The 17627-nt window shown below is 37.6% G+C and overlaps 1 protein-coding gene and 1 pseudogene across 4 annotated transcripts in view; one reads left to right on the forward strand and one right to left on the reverse strand.

The window, feature by feature from the left end:
* The window catches only part of ATR (ATR checkpoint kinase), a 99508-nt gene that overhangs the window by 59838 nt on the left and 22043 nt on the right, over positions 1-17627 (reverse strand). For all 4 annotated transcript variants that reach the window (XR_005792104.1, XM_040480381.1, XM_040480382.1 and 1 more), the window contains 4 exons: positions 14424-14594; positions 12182-12376; positions 9534-9719; positions 4773-4865 (listed from right to left, as the gene is read on the reverse strand). Coding sequence is in view for 3 of the 4 variants with exons in the window: in XM_040480381.1 (XP_040336315.1) it covers positions 4773-4865; positions 9534-9719; positions 12182-12376; positions 14424-14594 (645 nt within the window). In the remaining variant the exon portion in view is untranslated. The remainder of the gene's footprint in view (positions 1-4772; positions 4866-9533; positions 9720-12181; positions 12377-14423; positions 14595-17627) is intronic.
* Positions 5595-5966, forward strand: LOC121033770 (60S ribosomal protein L36-like; annotated as a pseudogene).

Below are 17627 nucleotides of genomic sequence, written 5' to 3' on the forward strand. Positions count from 1 at the left end.
AGGTCTTCCCAAACAAACAAAAACTGAAGGAATTTGTCACCACTAAACCAGCCCTACAAGAGATCCTAAGGGGGACCCTGTGAGACAAAGTACCAGAGACATCACTACAAGCATGAAACATACAGACATCACAATGACTCTAAACCCATATCTTTATATAATCACACTGAATGTAAATGGATTAAATGCGCCAACCAAAAGACATAGGGTATCAGAATGGATAAAATAACAAGACCCATCTATTTGCTGTCTACAAGAGACTCATTTTAGACCTGAGGACACCTTTAGATTGAGAGTGAGGGGATGGAGAACTATTTATCATGCTACTGGAAGCCAAAAGAAAGCTGGAGTAGCCATACTTATATCAGACAAACTAGACTTTAAATTAAAGGCTGTAACAAGAGATGAAGAAGGACATTATATAATAGTGACAGGGTCTATCCATCAGGAAGAGCTAACAATTATAAATGTCTATGCGCCGAATACCGGAGCGCCCAAATATATAAAACAATTACTCATAAACACAAGCAACCTTATTGAGAAGAATGTGGTAATTGCAGGGGACTTTAACACCCCACTTACAGAAATGGATAGATCATCTAGACACACGGTCAATAAAGAAACAAGGGCCCTGAATGAGACATTGGAACAGATGGACTTGACAGATATATTTAGAACTCTGCATCCCAAAGCAACAGAATATACTTTCTTCTCGAGCGCACATGGAACATTCTCCAAGATAGATCATATACTGGGTCACAAAACAGCCCTTCATAAGTTTACAAGAATTGAAATCATACCATGCATACTTTCAGACCACAATGCTATGAAGCTTGAAATCAACCACAGAAAAAAGTCTGGAAAACCTCCAAAAGCATGGAGGTTAAAGAACACCCTACTAACGAATGAGTGGGTCAACCAGGCAATTCGAGAAGAAATTTAAAAATATATGGAAACAAACGAAAATGAAAATACAACAATCCAAACGCTTTGGGACGCAGCGAAGGCAGTCCTGAGAGGAAAATACATTGCAATCCAGGCCTATCTCAAGAAACAAGAAAAATCCCAAATACAAAATCTAACAGCACACCTAAAGGAAATAGAAGCAGAACAGCAAAGGCAGCCTAAACCCAGCAGAAGAAGAGAAATAATAAAGATCAGAGCAGAAATAAACAATATAGAATCTAAAAAAACTGTAGAGCAGATCAACGAAACCAAGAGTTGGTTTTTTGAAAAAATAAACAAAATTGACAAACCTCTAGCCAGGCTTCTCAAAAAGAAAAGGGAGATGACCCAAATAGATAAAATCATGAATGAAAATGGAATTATTACAACCAATCCCTCAGAGATACAAACAATTATCAGGGAATACTATGAAAAATTATATGGCAACAAACTGGACAACCTGGAAGAAATGGACAAATTCCTGAACACCCACACTCTTCCAAAACTCAATCAGGAGGAAATAGAAAGCTTGAACAGACCCATCACCAGCGAAGAAATTGAATCGGTTATCAAAAATCTCCCAACAAATAAGAGTCCAGGACCAGATAGCTTCCCAGGGGAGTTCTACCAGACGTTTAAAGCAGAGATAATACCTATCCTTCTCAAGCTATTCCAAGAAATAGAAAGGGAAGGAAAACTTCCAGACTCATTCTATGAAGCCAGTATGACTTTGATTCCTAAACCAGACAGAGACCCAGTAAAAAAAGAGAACTACAGGCCAATATCCCTGATGAATATGGATGCCAAAATTCTCAATAAGATACTAGCAAATCGAATTCAACGGCATATAAAAAGAATTGTTCACCATGATCAAGTGGGATTCATCCCTGGGATGCAGGGCTGGTTCAACATTCGCAAATCAATCAACGTGATACATCACATTAACAAAAAAAAAGAGAAAAACCATATGATCCTGTCAATCGATGCAGAAAAGGCCTTTGACAAAATCCAGCACCCTTTCTTAATAAAAACCCTTGAGAAAGTCGGGATAGAAGGAACATACTTAAAGATCATAAAAGCCATTTATGAAAAGCCCACAGCTAACATCATCCTCAACGGGGAAAAACTGAGAGCTTTTTCCCTGAGATCAGGAACACGACAGGGATGCCCACTCTCACCGCTGTTGTTTAACATAGTGCTGGAAGTTCTAGCATCAGCAATCAGACAACAAAAGGAAATCAAAGGCATCAAAATTGGCAAAGATGAAGTCAAGCTTTCGCTTTTTGCAGATGACATGATATTATACATGGAAAATCCGACAGACTCCACCAAAAGTCTGCTAGAACTGATACATGAATTCAGCAAAGTTGCAGGATACAAAATCAATGTACAGAAATCAGTTGCATTCTTATACACTAACAATGAAGTAACAGAAAGACAAATAAGGAAACTGATCCCATTCACAATTGCACCAAGAAGCATAAAATACCTAGGAATAAATCTAACCAAAGATGTAAAGGATCTGTATGCTGAAAACTATAGAAAGCTTATGAAGGTAATTGAAGAAGATTTAAAGAAATGGAAAGACATTCCCTGCTCATGGATTGGAAGAATAAATATTGTCAAAATGTCAATACTACCCAAAGCTATCTACACATTCAATGCAATCCCAATCAAAATTGCACCAGCATTCTTCTCGAAACTAGAACAAGCAATCCTAAAATTCATATGGAACCACAAAAGGCCCCGAATAGCCAAAGTAATTTTGAAGAAGAAGACCAAAGCAGGAGGCATCACAATCCCGGACTTTAGCCTCTACTACAAAGCTGTCATCATCAAGACAGCATGGTATTGGCACAAAAACAGACACATAGACCAATGGAATAGAATAGAAACCCCAGAACTAGACCCACAAACGTATGGCCAACTCATCTTTGACAAAGCAGGAAAGAACATCCAATGGAAAAAAGACAGTCTCTTTAACAAATGGTGCTGGGAGAACTGGACAGCAACATGCAGAAGGTTGAAACTAGACCACTTTCTCACACCATTCACAAAAATAAACTCAAAATGGATCAAGGACCTGAATGTGAGACAGGAAACCATCAAAACCCTAGAGGAGAAAGCAGGAAAAGACCTCTCTGACCTCAGCCGTAGCAATCTCTTACTCGACACATCCCCAAAGGCAAGGGATTAAAAGCAAAAGTGAATTACTGGGACCTTATGAAGATAAAAAGCTTCTGCACAGCAAAGGAAACAACCAACAAAACGAAAAGGCAACCAACGGAATGGGAAAAGATCTTTGCAAATGACATATCGGACAAAGGGCTAGTATCCAAAATCTATAAAGAGCTCACCAAACTCCACACCCGAAAAGCAAATAACCCAGTGAAGAAATGGGCAGAAAACATGAATAGACACTTCTCTAAAGAAGACATCCGGATGGCCAACAGGCACATGAAAAGATGTTCAGCGTCGCTCCTTATCAGGGAAATACAAATCAAAACCACACTCAGGTATCACCTCACGCCAGTCAGAGTGGCCAAAATGAACAAATCAGGAGACTATAGATGCTGGAGAGGATGTGGAGAAACGGGAACCCTCTTGCACTGTTGGTGGGAATGCAACTTGGTGCAGCCACTCTGGAAAGCAGTGTGGAGGTTCCTCAGAAAATTAAAAATAGACCTACCCTATGACCCAGCAATAGCACTGCTGGGAATTTATCCAAGGGACACAGGAGTACTGATGCATAGGGGCACTTGTACCCCAATGTTCATAGCAGCACTCTCAACAATAGCCAAATTATGGAAAGAGCCTAAATGTCCATCAACTGATGAATGGATAAAGAAATTGTGGTTTATATACACTATGGAATACTACGTGGCAATGAGAAAAAATGAAATATGGCCTTTTGTAGCAACGTGGATGGAACTGGAGAGTGTGATGCTAAGTGAAATAAGCCATACAGAGAAAGACAGATACCATATGGTTTCACTCTTATGTGGATCCTGAGAAACTTGACAGGAACCCATGGGGGAGGGGAGGGAAAAAAAAAAAAAAGAGGTTAGAGTGGGAGAGAGCCAAAGCATAAGAGACTGTTGAGAACTGAGAGCAAACTGAGGGTTGATGGGGGGTGGGAGGGAGGAGAGGGTGGGTGATGGGTATTGAGGAGGGCACCTTTTGGGATGAGCACTGGGTGTTGTATGGAAACCAATTTGACAATAAATTTCATATATAAATAAAAAAAAAATAAACATAAATCAATAGATATTGAAGTTACTTAACTTTACATAACTTCAACAATTTTCAGTTTTCAAAAACACCATGGGCCGTAACTCATAACACACCAATTTGGACCAATGAACTCAATTATGCAACTTTTGTTTGAGCTATCAGAGACTGCTGGCCTCTTTTCTTCCCACTGAGCTAGACGGGGTGAGGTCATGAGCCTGATGCCATTGGGGCCATCACCTGGCACTTATGTACAAAGTCAATCCAGGGGAATTTGAGCTAAGAGATGAATTCTGAGAACACTGTATCCAAAGCTAAGTTATGCCCAAAGCTATATTATTGTTACACTTTTAGTCACAGAGCCAATAAATTCTTTTAAGCCAGTTTGGGTCGGGTTTTTGGTCCTTTATAAACAAAAGAACTATAAGCAATAGAATTCCTCTTTTTAGAGTCCCTAAAAGCCTATAAAGGAAAATATGGATTCAGAATGTCATGTTTATTTATTCTTTGGATGTTTGTAGCTACAAGCCAAAGTCATATCTCCTATGTATTCTATATGAATTCCAGAACTTTGCAACTTAACTATCAGTACCTACCATTTTCTTATCTTCAATGCCAACACTGGAGCTCAGTAACTGCATGTTAAAAAAGGCCAAAATTCCCAACAACTTAGGTTGCAAGTAATCAGCCTAATGAAAAAAAAGAAACACATAAAATAGATTTTATCTAAGTTTTATACAGATCAAATTTCATATCAGTAATAATTTATTCACCTAACATCATTTCTATATTACCTAACTATGTTAGAGTACTGGAAGTAAGCACTTGGTGAATTTTCTCTAAAAATATATATTTTCACATCTAGTATTTTAAAAATTAGTGAAGCTGATTTATAATCACCAAGACAAAATATGATTAAACAGTACTCCACAATAAAAAACCTGTGAGCTTTTGAAATATGGAGTGTGCTGGGGTGGGATCCTCAGGATGTGACTCACACAAGGACCCAGAGTGCAGAGGATATTTAATTGTTATAAGAATGGAAAAAGACTAAGTGTCCTTATCTAGAACATTTAGAGCTAAAACAGAAAAAAAAAGTACTTGAATAAGGAAAAAATAAGCTGCTAGAACATCGGTCTGAAACAGAGGTCAGTATCATCTGAGGTAACACTGGTAAAAGGGAATAGGATTAATTTTTTCTTGAAAGAGGATCCTGGAGGAAAGGGTATGGGCTTTAAGTCAGCCAAACCTGGGTTTGAATCCCAATTTTGCCCTACCTAGTGTGTGATGCTGGATAAGTTACTTAACTCCTCTGAGTCTGTAAAATGAGAACACCTATTGCACAGAGTTGTTATAGAGATTATATAAGATAACATGCATTAAGCACTAAGAATATAGTAAAGTGTTGCTTCTGCAGCAGGAGCCATTATGGGGAGCAGCAGCCATGGCTCTGCCCTACCCTCTGGCCAGTGGCCTCAACGAGAGCTACAAGGTGACTAAGAGCATGAACAAGTTGAGGTGTAGCAGCTGCTGCAGGCACCTCATCAACCACACCAAGTTTGTGTGGCACGTGATCTGAGAGGTGTGTGGCTTCACCCTGTGCAATGGAGCTGCTCAAGGTTTCCAAGGACAAGTGCAATTTCAAGTTCATCAAGAAAAGGGTAGGGACACACACACATCTGTACCAAGAGTAAGAGAGAGGAGCTGAGCAACGTCCTGGCAGCCATGAGGAAAGCAGCAGCCAAGAAGGACTGAATCCCTCTCCTCTGTACGTAATAAAGCCTTTTTTGGGGAAAAAAAAGAATAGAGTAAAGTGTTACATTTAAGTTGTTAATATTATTACAAACTGGGAATGCAAGTACCCTGCAAAGAATATTAAAATATTTATAAATGGGCAAGGAAGGGGGCAGAAAAAGCAGGAGAGGAGTGGCAAAGCATTTTCCAACTCCACAATTAAGTTGCATTGGTTGATGTTGAGGCACCTGATTTAGGTATCTACAGATTACATACAATGCCAAGAGGAGAGAGGGGTAGGTGGATGTGTACTAGCACATAGTAGAAAGTTAGGTGTTGATCATGTCTCTCCATATTAGATATTAGGACAAACTTTTTTCTTGCCAAGCACAGAGAATCATCTGTTTGTCAATCTAAATTACACTTAATTGGCAAACTTCTGATTTGGATTAAGACTCATTTTAGGCTTAATAAGCCACAATTCACCAATCACATGGATCCAGCTCATGCTTCTTAAATGAAAAGCAGATATAGATGGCACTCACAGTCTGCCAACATTCTAATTGTAAAGCTCTTGCATTTAGACAATAATTCATTAATCTGCCACTCACTAAATATGTATTATGTATGTCTAGAATATGGTGCCAGGTATAGGTGGCAAGATCAGCAAAGTCACTTTCCTCCTATTAGCTTACATGGGAGACTAATACGAGTAGAAGACATTCAATAAATATATAAATAAGGTTGAGATAAGTGCTAAGGGAAAAACACCCTTATCACATGATAGAGAAGAATTGGGATGTGGGAGTTTAGGTAGGGTGATCAGAAAACTCTGAGAGCTAAAGAATGAGGAAGATTATTCCAAGTAAAGAGACTAAGGCAAAGGCACTGACACAGAAAAAATCTTGATATTTTTAAAAACCACAACAAAACAAACAAGAAAGGAAGAAAAGTGTTGCATAATATGAGGGTGGACAGGTACGTCAATCACATAAAGCTTATAGATTTCATTTTAAGAGCAACAAAAACCATAAAAGGAATTTAGACAGGGGAATGATATGAATTTGTATTACCTACAAAAAGAGCATATCAATGCTGTGTAAGTAAGTGACTAAAGACATAAGGAGGGAAGAGTGAAAGGAGAGAACAGTTAGGAGGTTTTTGTAGTTGTCTCCAAGAAAGATGATAGTCACTTATAAGAGGGTAGTGGCAGCAGAGAATGAAAAATATACTTTGGAGATAGACTTGCTAGGGTTTGCTAACACTTAATTATGAAGGATGAAGAAACTGGAGGGCTCATGAATGCCTCCCAAGTTATGATCTGAGCAACTAGGTAGACAGTGGTACCATTTTCTGAAATAGAAAAGACCAGGAGATGGGAATGCAAGCTGGTGCAGCCACTCTGGCAAACAGTATGGAAGTTCCTCAAAAAACTAAAAATAGAACTACCCTACGACCCAGCAATTGCACTACTAGGCATTTATCCACGGGATACGGGTGTGCTGTTTCGAAGGGACATATGCACCCCCATGTTTACAGCAGCACTATCAACAATAGCCAAAGCATGGAAAGAGCCCAAATGTCCATTGATGGATGAATGGAGAAAGAACATGTGTTATATATATACAGTGGAGTGTTACTCGGCAATCAAAAAGAATGAAATCTTGCCATTTGCAACTACGTGGATGGAACTGGAGGGTATTATGCTAAGTGAAATTAGTCAGTCAGAGAAAGACAAAAATCATATGACTTCACTCATATGAGGACTTTAAGAGACAAAACAGATGACCATAAGGGAAGGGAAACAAAAATAATATAAAAACAGGGAGGGGGGCAAAACAGAAGAGACTCATAAATATGGAACAAACTGAGCGTTACTAGAGGGGTTGTGGGAGGGGGGATGGGCTAAATGGGTAAGGGGCACTAAGGAATCTACTCCTGAAATCATTGTTGCACTTTATGCTAACTAATTTGGATGTAATTTTAAAAAATAAAATTTAAAAAAGGAAAAAAAAAAAGACTAGGAGAGAAACAGGTTAGGGGAGGGAAAATGAAGATTTCTAACAGACACGTTATGTTTGGACTTTAGATGTTTACTAAGATAGACAAGTAGAGATGACAAAGAGGAAGCTGGAGAGGCTGTTTGCCATCCTCTCTCCAGATCCATTCTCTGGCCTGTTCTGTGCTTGAGAAGCTAACCAGATTTCATTACTCAAGATCCCTTTCATCTGGCTTCCCAATGAATTCAGTCAACAGGAAGCACCACAGGGGAACAGGGATTAGGAGAAAAGAGCAAGGGGTTTAAAATTCCTGCTCCCTCCGGGTTTTGAGGTGGTTCTGGAACTGTCTACACTCTACAATGACAACCTTCTCCCTGAACCATGGCTCTAAGCTTTCAACCAGGTTCTGTCAATAACATTTCTTCTTCTTGGCCAGGACTATGGGGAGCATAAATTTTCTGCTATTCCTAGTCCCTATATTCCTTAACATTTCCTGCTGGTTCTCTTAACCTTGCCCAAGACAATGAAAATAGCCCTTCATGAAACTATTTTCGGTTAAACATTTTTGTGTGTGCCATCCGTTTCCTGCCAGGACCTAACTTACATAAATCCACAAGTCCAAAGCTCAGGAGAGGTCAGGATTGGAATTTCAACAATGAAATCATCAAAATATAAATCAAATCAAGCAAAGTACCAGATGAGACCAGATTCTCTCTCATTTAAGGAAAGAATAGACAAAAAGACCCAATTACATAGTCCTGAATCAATCTAACATTTAGAGGATAAAGTAGAGGAAAAGAGCCAGTAAAGACTAAGAATGAATAAGTAGACAGTGGGGAAAAAAAAGAAAATAAAAGAAGTATACTATAAAGAGATGCCATATGAGAAGGGATGGTCAGTTGTACTGAATACCACTGAAAGGTGAAATAAGATAGGAAGAGAAGTGACCATTGGATTTGACATCAGGCAGACTGTTTCTGACATGGACAAGAATTTCAGTAGAATAGTGAGAACAAAAACAGATTAAAATGAACTAAAGAATGAATGGGAAATGAGAAAGCAAACATAGAAATCTCTGAAGATATTTTGCTGATAACCTTGGAGTCTCTTGAAGGAATGAGGGCAATCAAAAGAAAAAATAGGAGATATACATGTTTTTTCACATGAAGTAAAGTGACTAAAAATTTAAGAGAGGGAAAGAGGGGATAACATGTGTTCCAACTTTCCCTTAAACATAACAATGGATTTTAAAAATAGAATTGACAAAATTAGTATGTTGTGCCAAAGAGGTAGTTGGAGGTAGGGGAAGGGGGGCACAGCACAAATGTATTCCAATCTATAGTTAAAAAGTAGTGAATAAAAATTAATTTGAACATTTTTACCCTGTGAAAAAATAAAACCTATAATCATTTGGAAACATATTTTTCAACACTAATATATTTTGTTAATACCTTGTATGACCATAATTTAAATCCTCAACCTTTCTAAAATAAAAATCTCAGCCTGAAATTTAAACAAATCTCTAGCATCTGGAAAATGCATACAATATCTATTTCTCCAATCTCACAATTAAGCTACAAAAAGGCAAGAAACAAACAAAAACTCATATAACATATTCCTTACCATTAATTCAGGAGATGTGATCTCTCTGGGGCCCTGATATGGATCATCACTAGATGCAAATGATGCAAGTATTGACAAACCATTGAAAACCTGTTGATAGTGTTCTCCAATACGTAGCAATAATTCATTATGCAGTCCTTGGAAATCTTGTCTCAATAGGCTTCCCAATTCAATTTCTGTTTCATTCTAATCCAAAGACACATTTAAAAAAAAAAAAAAGATTTTGGAAATAAGTATATTAGTAAATCAGGAGCTCTAGATCATGTGACAAAATTTACTTATGGTATTTAAATTTTGTTCTTTCTTTTTTAATGTTTGTTCATTTTTGAGAGAGTGAGAGTGCATGGGGAAGGGGAAGACAGAGGGGGACAGAGTATCCCAAGTGGGCTCTGCACTGACAGCACAGAGCCTGATGTGGGGCTCGAACTCACGAACTGTGAGATCATGACCTAAGCTCAAGTCAGATGCTTAACCAACTGAGCCATCCAGGTACCCCTATTGATGGTAATTTTAAAAGGTATTGGAGGGGTACCTGGGTGGCTCAGTCGGTTAAGCGGCCGACTTCGGCTCAGGTCATGATCTTGCGGTCCGTGAATTCGAGCCCCGCGTCGGGCTCTATGCTGACAGCTCAGAGCATGGAGCCTGTTTCAGATTCTGTGTCTCCCTCTCTCTGACCCTCCCCCGTTCATGCTTTGTCTCTCTCTGTCTCAAAAATAAATAAACGTTAAAAAAATTAAAAAAAAATAAAAATAAAAAAATAAAAGGTATTGGAAAGTGATTCTAGGGGCACCTGGGTGGCTCAGTTGTTAAGCATCCAACTCTTGATTTCAGCTCAGGCCATGATCTCATAGTTCATGAGTTCAAGCCCCACATGGGGCTATGTGCTGACAGTGCAGAGCCTGCTTAGGATTGTCTCTCTCCCCCCTTTCCCTCTGTCCCTCCCCCACTCGCGCTCATGCTCACAAACACTTGTTCTCTCCCTCAAAAATAAATAAATTTAAATTTAAAAAAAAAAGAAAAAGGGATTCTAATCTCGATTTCTCCAGGTACATCTCCCATGGGGTACAGGTAATGAGGAAAGTAATTAAACTTCACTTTCAAATAAAATTTCAAAAAGTCAGTTTTCTTAACATCAACTCATTATTCATAGACACATAACCCCTAGGAGAAAATATAATATAGTGGCTTAGAACAGTCTTTGTGGTCAGACTGCCTGAATTTAAATTCCAGGTTTGTTTATTATCATTTTTTAATTTTGAGAGAGAGAGAGACAGAGTGTGAACAGGGGAGGGGCAGAAGGAGAGGGAGACAGAGAATACCAAGCAGGCTCTGCACTGTCAATGCAGGGCCCCCGATGCAGGGCTTGATCATGACCCGAGTCAGACTCTGACTGAGCCACCCAGGTGCCCCTTAAATTCCAGTTTTGTCACTTATTAGTTGTGTTGTGACCTGGACAAGTTACCTAATCTGACCTCTCCCTGTTTTGGTTTTCTCATCTATAAAATGGAAAAATAATAGCATCTTTATCTCATTGGATAACTATAAGGACTGAAATGATCCATATAAATTCTTTAGTAACTTCTGACATGCAGGAAAATACTCTATTATTATCATTCTATCTCTACAGGAAAACACTCTACTATTGTCATTCTACCTCTACAATACAGATTTTCTTCCTCAAAATGAATAAAAATACTCAATATTCAATAATTCTCATGCAGAAAGGAATCTATTGCTGCCATATCATGAAACACATGAAATAATTAACATCAGAGAAAATAGTAGTCACATATGCATATCTGACGGTTTCTCATACTCCAATATAGTTTCATTTTTTGAAAGATACCATTGCTAGTGTGATACCCAAAAAGACATATAAGCTATAATTTTAAATCTAAAAAAACTAGCAAAATACTGAGTCAAATATAATCAGAGCACTAAAAAACTAAGCAATACACTAACATTATCCCACAGTTGAGATTGCCTCTTCCTATAAATATAATTACTTGCATATAATTAGCAACTTAGAGTTCCAATTAATTAAAAATTCAAAAATATGGGCCACCTGGCTGACTCAGTTGAAAAGGCATGTGACTCTTGATCTTGGGGTTGTGACTTCAAGCCCCACACTGGGTACAGAGATTACAAAAAAAATTAAAAAATAAACTTAAAAAAATTTCTAAGGGAGCCTCAGTGGCTCAGTCAGTTAAATGTCTGACTTGAGTTCAGCTCTGGTAATGATCTCAGATCAAGCCCTGTGTTAGGCTCTGCACGGACAGCATGAAGCCTGCCTGGAATTTTCTCTCCCTCTCTCTCTGCCTCTTCCCTGCTTGCATGTGCATACAGGGGGTCTCTGTCAAAATAAATAAACTTTAAAAAAAAAATTCTAAAATGAAATGAGTTGAGAACCTGATCCATGAATGGATGATCATCACACGCCATTATGGTGAAATGACCAAAAAAATAACAATATTTCTATTTAATATGATCCTCTAGGCCCCAAAGCTTATTTACATGATACCATTTGGACTTATATTACTCTAGAATAAGCTCTAAATTATTTACTCTTCTCCCTACAAGAACGTTAGAAAAGCTTTCCTATAATGCTAATTTAAACGAAAGAGTAAAACATGCAATTATTCAATTACCTTCAGATAATGAAGGGCACGTTCTAATTCATCCTTGGAACAGGAACAGACCAAATGAGAAAAAATATATTTGAAGTTATTTATTAAAATTTCTCTACGATTGACATTTAACTGTTTTCCTAAAGTTCGAATGAGAGCAGAGGCTGCAGGGCTCGCTTTGGCAGCAAGGTCAGGGAGCAGAACTTGTAATGTCCTCTGAAAAAGAAACACTATAATTACTAAAAAGTACATTTGTCCAGGTAATAACATATTCACATAAGTTGTGTACAAAAATATTTTAAAATACCAAACAAATTTGGAGTCCATATGTGATCTATATAATTTCAGAATTTACCATTTATGCATTCAACAGATATGTACCAAGCATCTATGATTCAGGCACTACGATAAAGCCGCAAAAAAATAGGCAAGGTCTCTGATGGCACAGAGTTCACATTACAGCTAATGTAGAAGTATAAGCCAATACATAAGTAGAGAAGAAAATTTCTCATGAGTATGTGTTAAAATATACTCATGCTCTAAAGGCAGAAGTTCCAAGTTTGATTTTTTATTTGAGTTAATTTGGATTTTGGCAACAAGCAAGAGTAACCATAAATACAATATTTTAAGGTTTTTTTTAATTAAAAAGCTGAAAAAAATTAAAAGTGCTGCAATATTAAATAAAAATATTTTAATGCACTCACCATCCTCAAATGGCAACAAATCTATTTTGATTTTGGTCTATTTCCTTTAAGATCTTACTCATAAAACAAATACACAATTCCAAACACAAAATTGTTGGCCTTTCATTTATTCCCTTCAACATGTATCTAAAGAACACCTACTACATGTCAATCATCATAGGTACTAGAGATATAAAAATAAACAAGAATCAGGCCCCTCCCCTCAGAGATGCTTACACCTTACTTGTGTTATGCCTTTGAACTTAAAATTAATTCTGTAAGACTAATATAACATTATAAAATAGTCTACAAAGTATTAACAATTATTATATTAAGGGTTCCACAGTGTTCTACAGCCCAAATGTTAGACATTTCTTTTCAGCATTTTGTTTAATTTTGTACTTCGAAAATGCTGCAATAAACATCTGTACTTTTTGGTTCCCAGAGGGAAATTACTGAATGAAAAGATAAGAATATCTTTATAATCCTTACTGTATACTATCATATTTCCTTGCAGGATTTGACCAATTTACAAGCAACTTAAGTTTGTTAAAATATAATAATGTTGTAGGGAGAAATACTCAGTCCTAACAGTATGGATCACTATTACAATTCACGAAGAGTAATGATAACTTTGTCTTTAGGAAAAGGTAAGAAGACAATCTACTCCATCTTCCAACCCTTAACCATAATGACATTTCAAAGACTTCCCAAACCACTCCCTACCATAAACTCTGTCATCTGAATTCACCCAAGATCATATATACCAATAATTTTGTACTATATTGCTCTAACTCCTTAGAGGTAAAAATGATATTAGATTGTGCATTACCAATGGAACCAATCATAGCACTAAAGACATAAGGGTTCAGTCAGCTGAATTAGTCAGCATTAATCAATTAGTATTAAATTTTCAGGATAGCAAACCATATAGAGAAATAACTCTATCACGAACTTAAATTTTATAACATAAGTAACATCATATCAAAGTCAAAAGAAAACATACATATTTGAAAATACAGGATCAACTGATGAATGGATAAAGAAATTGTGGTTTATATACACAATGGAATACTACGTGGCAATGAGAAAAAATGAAATATGGCCTTTTGTAGCAACGTGGATGGAACTGGAGAGTGTGATGCTAAGTGAAATAAGCCATACAGAGAAAGACAGATACCATATGGTTTCACTCTTATGTGGATCCTGAGAAACTTAACAGGAACCCATGGGGGAGGGGAAGAAAAAAAAAAAAAAAAGAAAAAGAGGTTAGAGTGGGAGAGAGCCAAAGCATAAGAGACTGTTGAGAACTGAGAGCAAACTGAGGGTTGATGGGGGGTGGGAGGGAGGAGAGGGTGGGTGATGGGTATTGAGGAGGGCACCTTTTGGGATGAGCACTGGGTGTTGTATGGAAACCAATTTGACAATAAATTTCATAAAAAAAAAAAAAAAAGAAACAAAACAAATAAACAAACAAAAAAAACAAAACAAAACAAAAATAAAATAAAATAAGACTAGAATGGAATAAACACAAAATACTGAATTCAAAACAGTTAAGTCAACCACACTTTGCAACTTACAGTAAGGAAACGATTAAGATCAGGAAAGTCAAAAACATTGGCAATTTCAGACAAGGTATTTAAAGCCATTTCTCTCTGGTGAGCCACATCTTGTTTCCGCATCTCAGCATTCTGGCATGGAGTACTAGGAAGTGCTGTCATCTGACTGGAGTGGAGAGATTCTACTAAAAACTAGAGCAGAACAATTTGTTAATTTTTTCACACAAAGAAGAAATTTAAAAAAAATTTTTAGGGGTGCCTGGGTGGCTCAGTCAGTTAAGCCTCCAACTTCAGCTCAGGTCATGATCTTGCAGTTCGTGAGTTCGAGCCCCGCGTCAGACTCTGTGCTGACAGCTTGGAGCCTGGAGCCTGCTTCGGATTCTGTGTCTCCCTCTCTCTCTGCCCCTCCCCTGCTTATGCTCTCTCTCTGTCTCAGAAATAAATAAAACATTAAAAAAAAATTAAAAAAAAATTTTTTTTAATGTTTATTTTTGAGAGAGAGAGACAGAGAGAGACAGAGAAAGACAGAGTGTGAGTAGGGGAGTGTCAGAGAGGGAGACAGAATCCGAAGCAGGCTCTAGGCTCTGAGCTGTCAGCACAGAGCCTGACGCGGGGCTTGAACCCACAAATGATGAGAACATGACCTGAACTGAAGTTGGACACCCAACTGAGCCACCCAGGCGCCCCAACATACAAGGAATAAAATTTAAAGACTACTTTCTAAGCTAACATAAAGGACAGTATCAATGCCCTAAACATATTACCTGAATTAGCTTACTTGATTTTTGTAACAGCCTTCAAGAAGTAGATGATGTCACAACCTCCCTTTTACAAATGGAGTAACCAGGTTTAGTTAAGAAATTTAAGTATCTTGTTAAGGATGACACTCCTAACAGGGCAAAGCCAGTATTTTAACATATCCCTAACTTTTCAGCCATGAGTTGAATCAACCTTTTTTATTTATGTATTTTTTAGTTTTTAAATAAAATTGTCTTTATTTGCTGACAAGATGATATATAGAAAAAATCCTAGAGACTCCACCAAAAAGTTATGTGGATAAAGAAGTAATTAATAGAGGTGCCTGGGTGGCTCAGTCGGTTGGGCGTCCGACTTCGGCTCAGGTCATGATCTCGCGGTCCGTGAGTTTGAGCACCGCGTTGGGCTCTGTGCTGACAGCTCAGAGCCTGGAGCCTGTTTCAGATTCTGTGTCTCCCTCTCTCTCTGACCTTCCCCCATTCACGCTCTCTCTCTGTCTCAAAAATGAATAAACGTTAAAAAAAAATTAAAAGAATTAATAAATTCAGTAAAGTGGCAGGACACAAAAGCAACATAGAAAAATCAGTTGCATATCTATACACTAACAAAATATCCAAAAAAGAAATGAAGAAAACAATCCCATTTTAATAACATAAAAACTAATAAAATATATAGGAATAAATTTAACAAAGAGTTGAAAGACCTATAGCATAAAAAGTGTAAGACTTTGATGAGAGAAACTGAAAACACAGTAAATGGAAAGACATCCTGTGTTCAAGGACAGGGAGAGAATATCGATAAAAGATCCATACTACCAAAGTCATCTAAATATGCTAGTGTAATCCCTATGGAGATCCAATGCGGAATTTTGGATATTCAGTGAATTCCCTATCAAAATTTTAATGGCATTTTTCACAGAAAAAGAAAAAAAAAGTCTACAATATGTACTGAATTTCAAAAGGCTCTAAATAGCCAAAGCAATCCTCAGAAAGAACAAAGCAGGAAGCATCACACTTTCTAAATTTTAAACTATGCTACAAAAGCTGCAGTAACCAAAACAGTATGGTACTGTCATAAAGACGGGTATATAGAACAATGGAACATTATCAAGAACCCAGAAATAAACCCTTGCATATACTATCAACTAATATTGGACAAGGGAGCTAAGAATACTTAATAAGGATAATCTCTTCAATAAATGATGTTGGGAAAACTGGATAATCACATGAAGGAAACTGAAACTGAACTTCTAGGGTGCCTGGGTATCTCAGTTGGTGAAGCATCTAACTTCAGCTCAGGTGATGATCTCATGGTTCCTGAGTTCAAGTTCTGCATCGGGTGAGCTCCAGCCCCATATCAGGTGAGCTCAAGTACCACTTCGGATGAAGAGAAGCCCTGCTTCAGGTAAAAACATGAGCCCCACTTTGGGTGAGCCCCACTTCTCTCTCTGCCCCTCTGTGGGATTCTCTCTCTCTGCCCTTGCTCACTTGCACCCCCCCAAAACAAAGAAAGAAGAAACTGTACCTCTATGTTATACTATTCACAAAACTTAACTCAATGATTTTTTAAAAGATTTCTTTTTTTATATACATATACATTTTAATTTTATTTAAAACAAGTTAGTTACATATAATGTAACAACGATTTCAGGAGTAGAATTTAGCAATTCATCACTTACATAGAAACTAAAGTGCCTTCTACATAACATCAAGCCATAAAAAAGTTTATCAGTAGAATAAAGGCTAAAAAAGAAAAGCATTTTTTAAAAATTTATTTATTTGGGGGGAGGGGGGGGAGAGGGGCAGAAAATCCCAAGCAGGCCTCGAGCTGTCAATACAGAGCCTGACTCAAGGCTCAATCTCAAGACCGTGAGTTCATGACCTGAGCCGAAATCATAAGTCAGATGCTTACCCAACTGGGCCAACTAGGCACCCCAAAAAGAAAAGCATTTCTTTTCTTTAAAGTTTTATTTATTTATTTTGAGAGAGCGTGCACATGCACATGTACTCTAGCACACGTTCCACCTAGGATGGGACAGAGAGAGAATCCCAAGCCAGCTCGATGCTGTCAGCACAGAGTCCAATGTGAGGCTCAATCTCACGGAAGCGTGAGATCATGAGCTGAGCTGAAAACAAGAGTTGGAGGCTTAACTGACTGAGCCACCCAGGCTCCCCCCAAAAAGCATTTAACAGATTAACAAGAGAGCATAGTAATTCAATATATTACTAAAAGATATTCCCCTCTCCCATTCATAATATACATCTTTAGAGCAAGATCATAAAATACAGAACTTGTAAGTTTTAGGTTCTCTTAAATAAACTGAATACATCCTTTAAAAATATACCCTTTAACGCAAGACAAAAAAAAAGTATAAATGGTTTTTTGTTTGTTGTTGTTGTTGTTGTTGTTTTTTAACTCTTGCAAAGTATTGCTATTTATTTACTGTAGTCAAGACCAGTGCTGACTCTC

Source organism: Herpailurus yagouaroundi, unplaced genomic scaffold, assembly GCF_014898765.1.
Source record: "Herpailurus yagouaroundi ecotype Mexico unplaced genomic scaffold, PumYag 159, whole genome shotgun sequence".
In the NCBI taxonomy this organism is placed as follows: domain Eukaryota; kingdom Metazoa; phylum Chordata; class Mammalia; order Carnivora; family Felidae; genus Herpailurus; species Herpailurus yagouaroundi.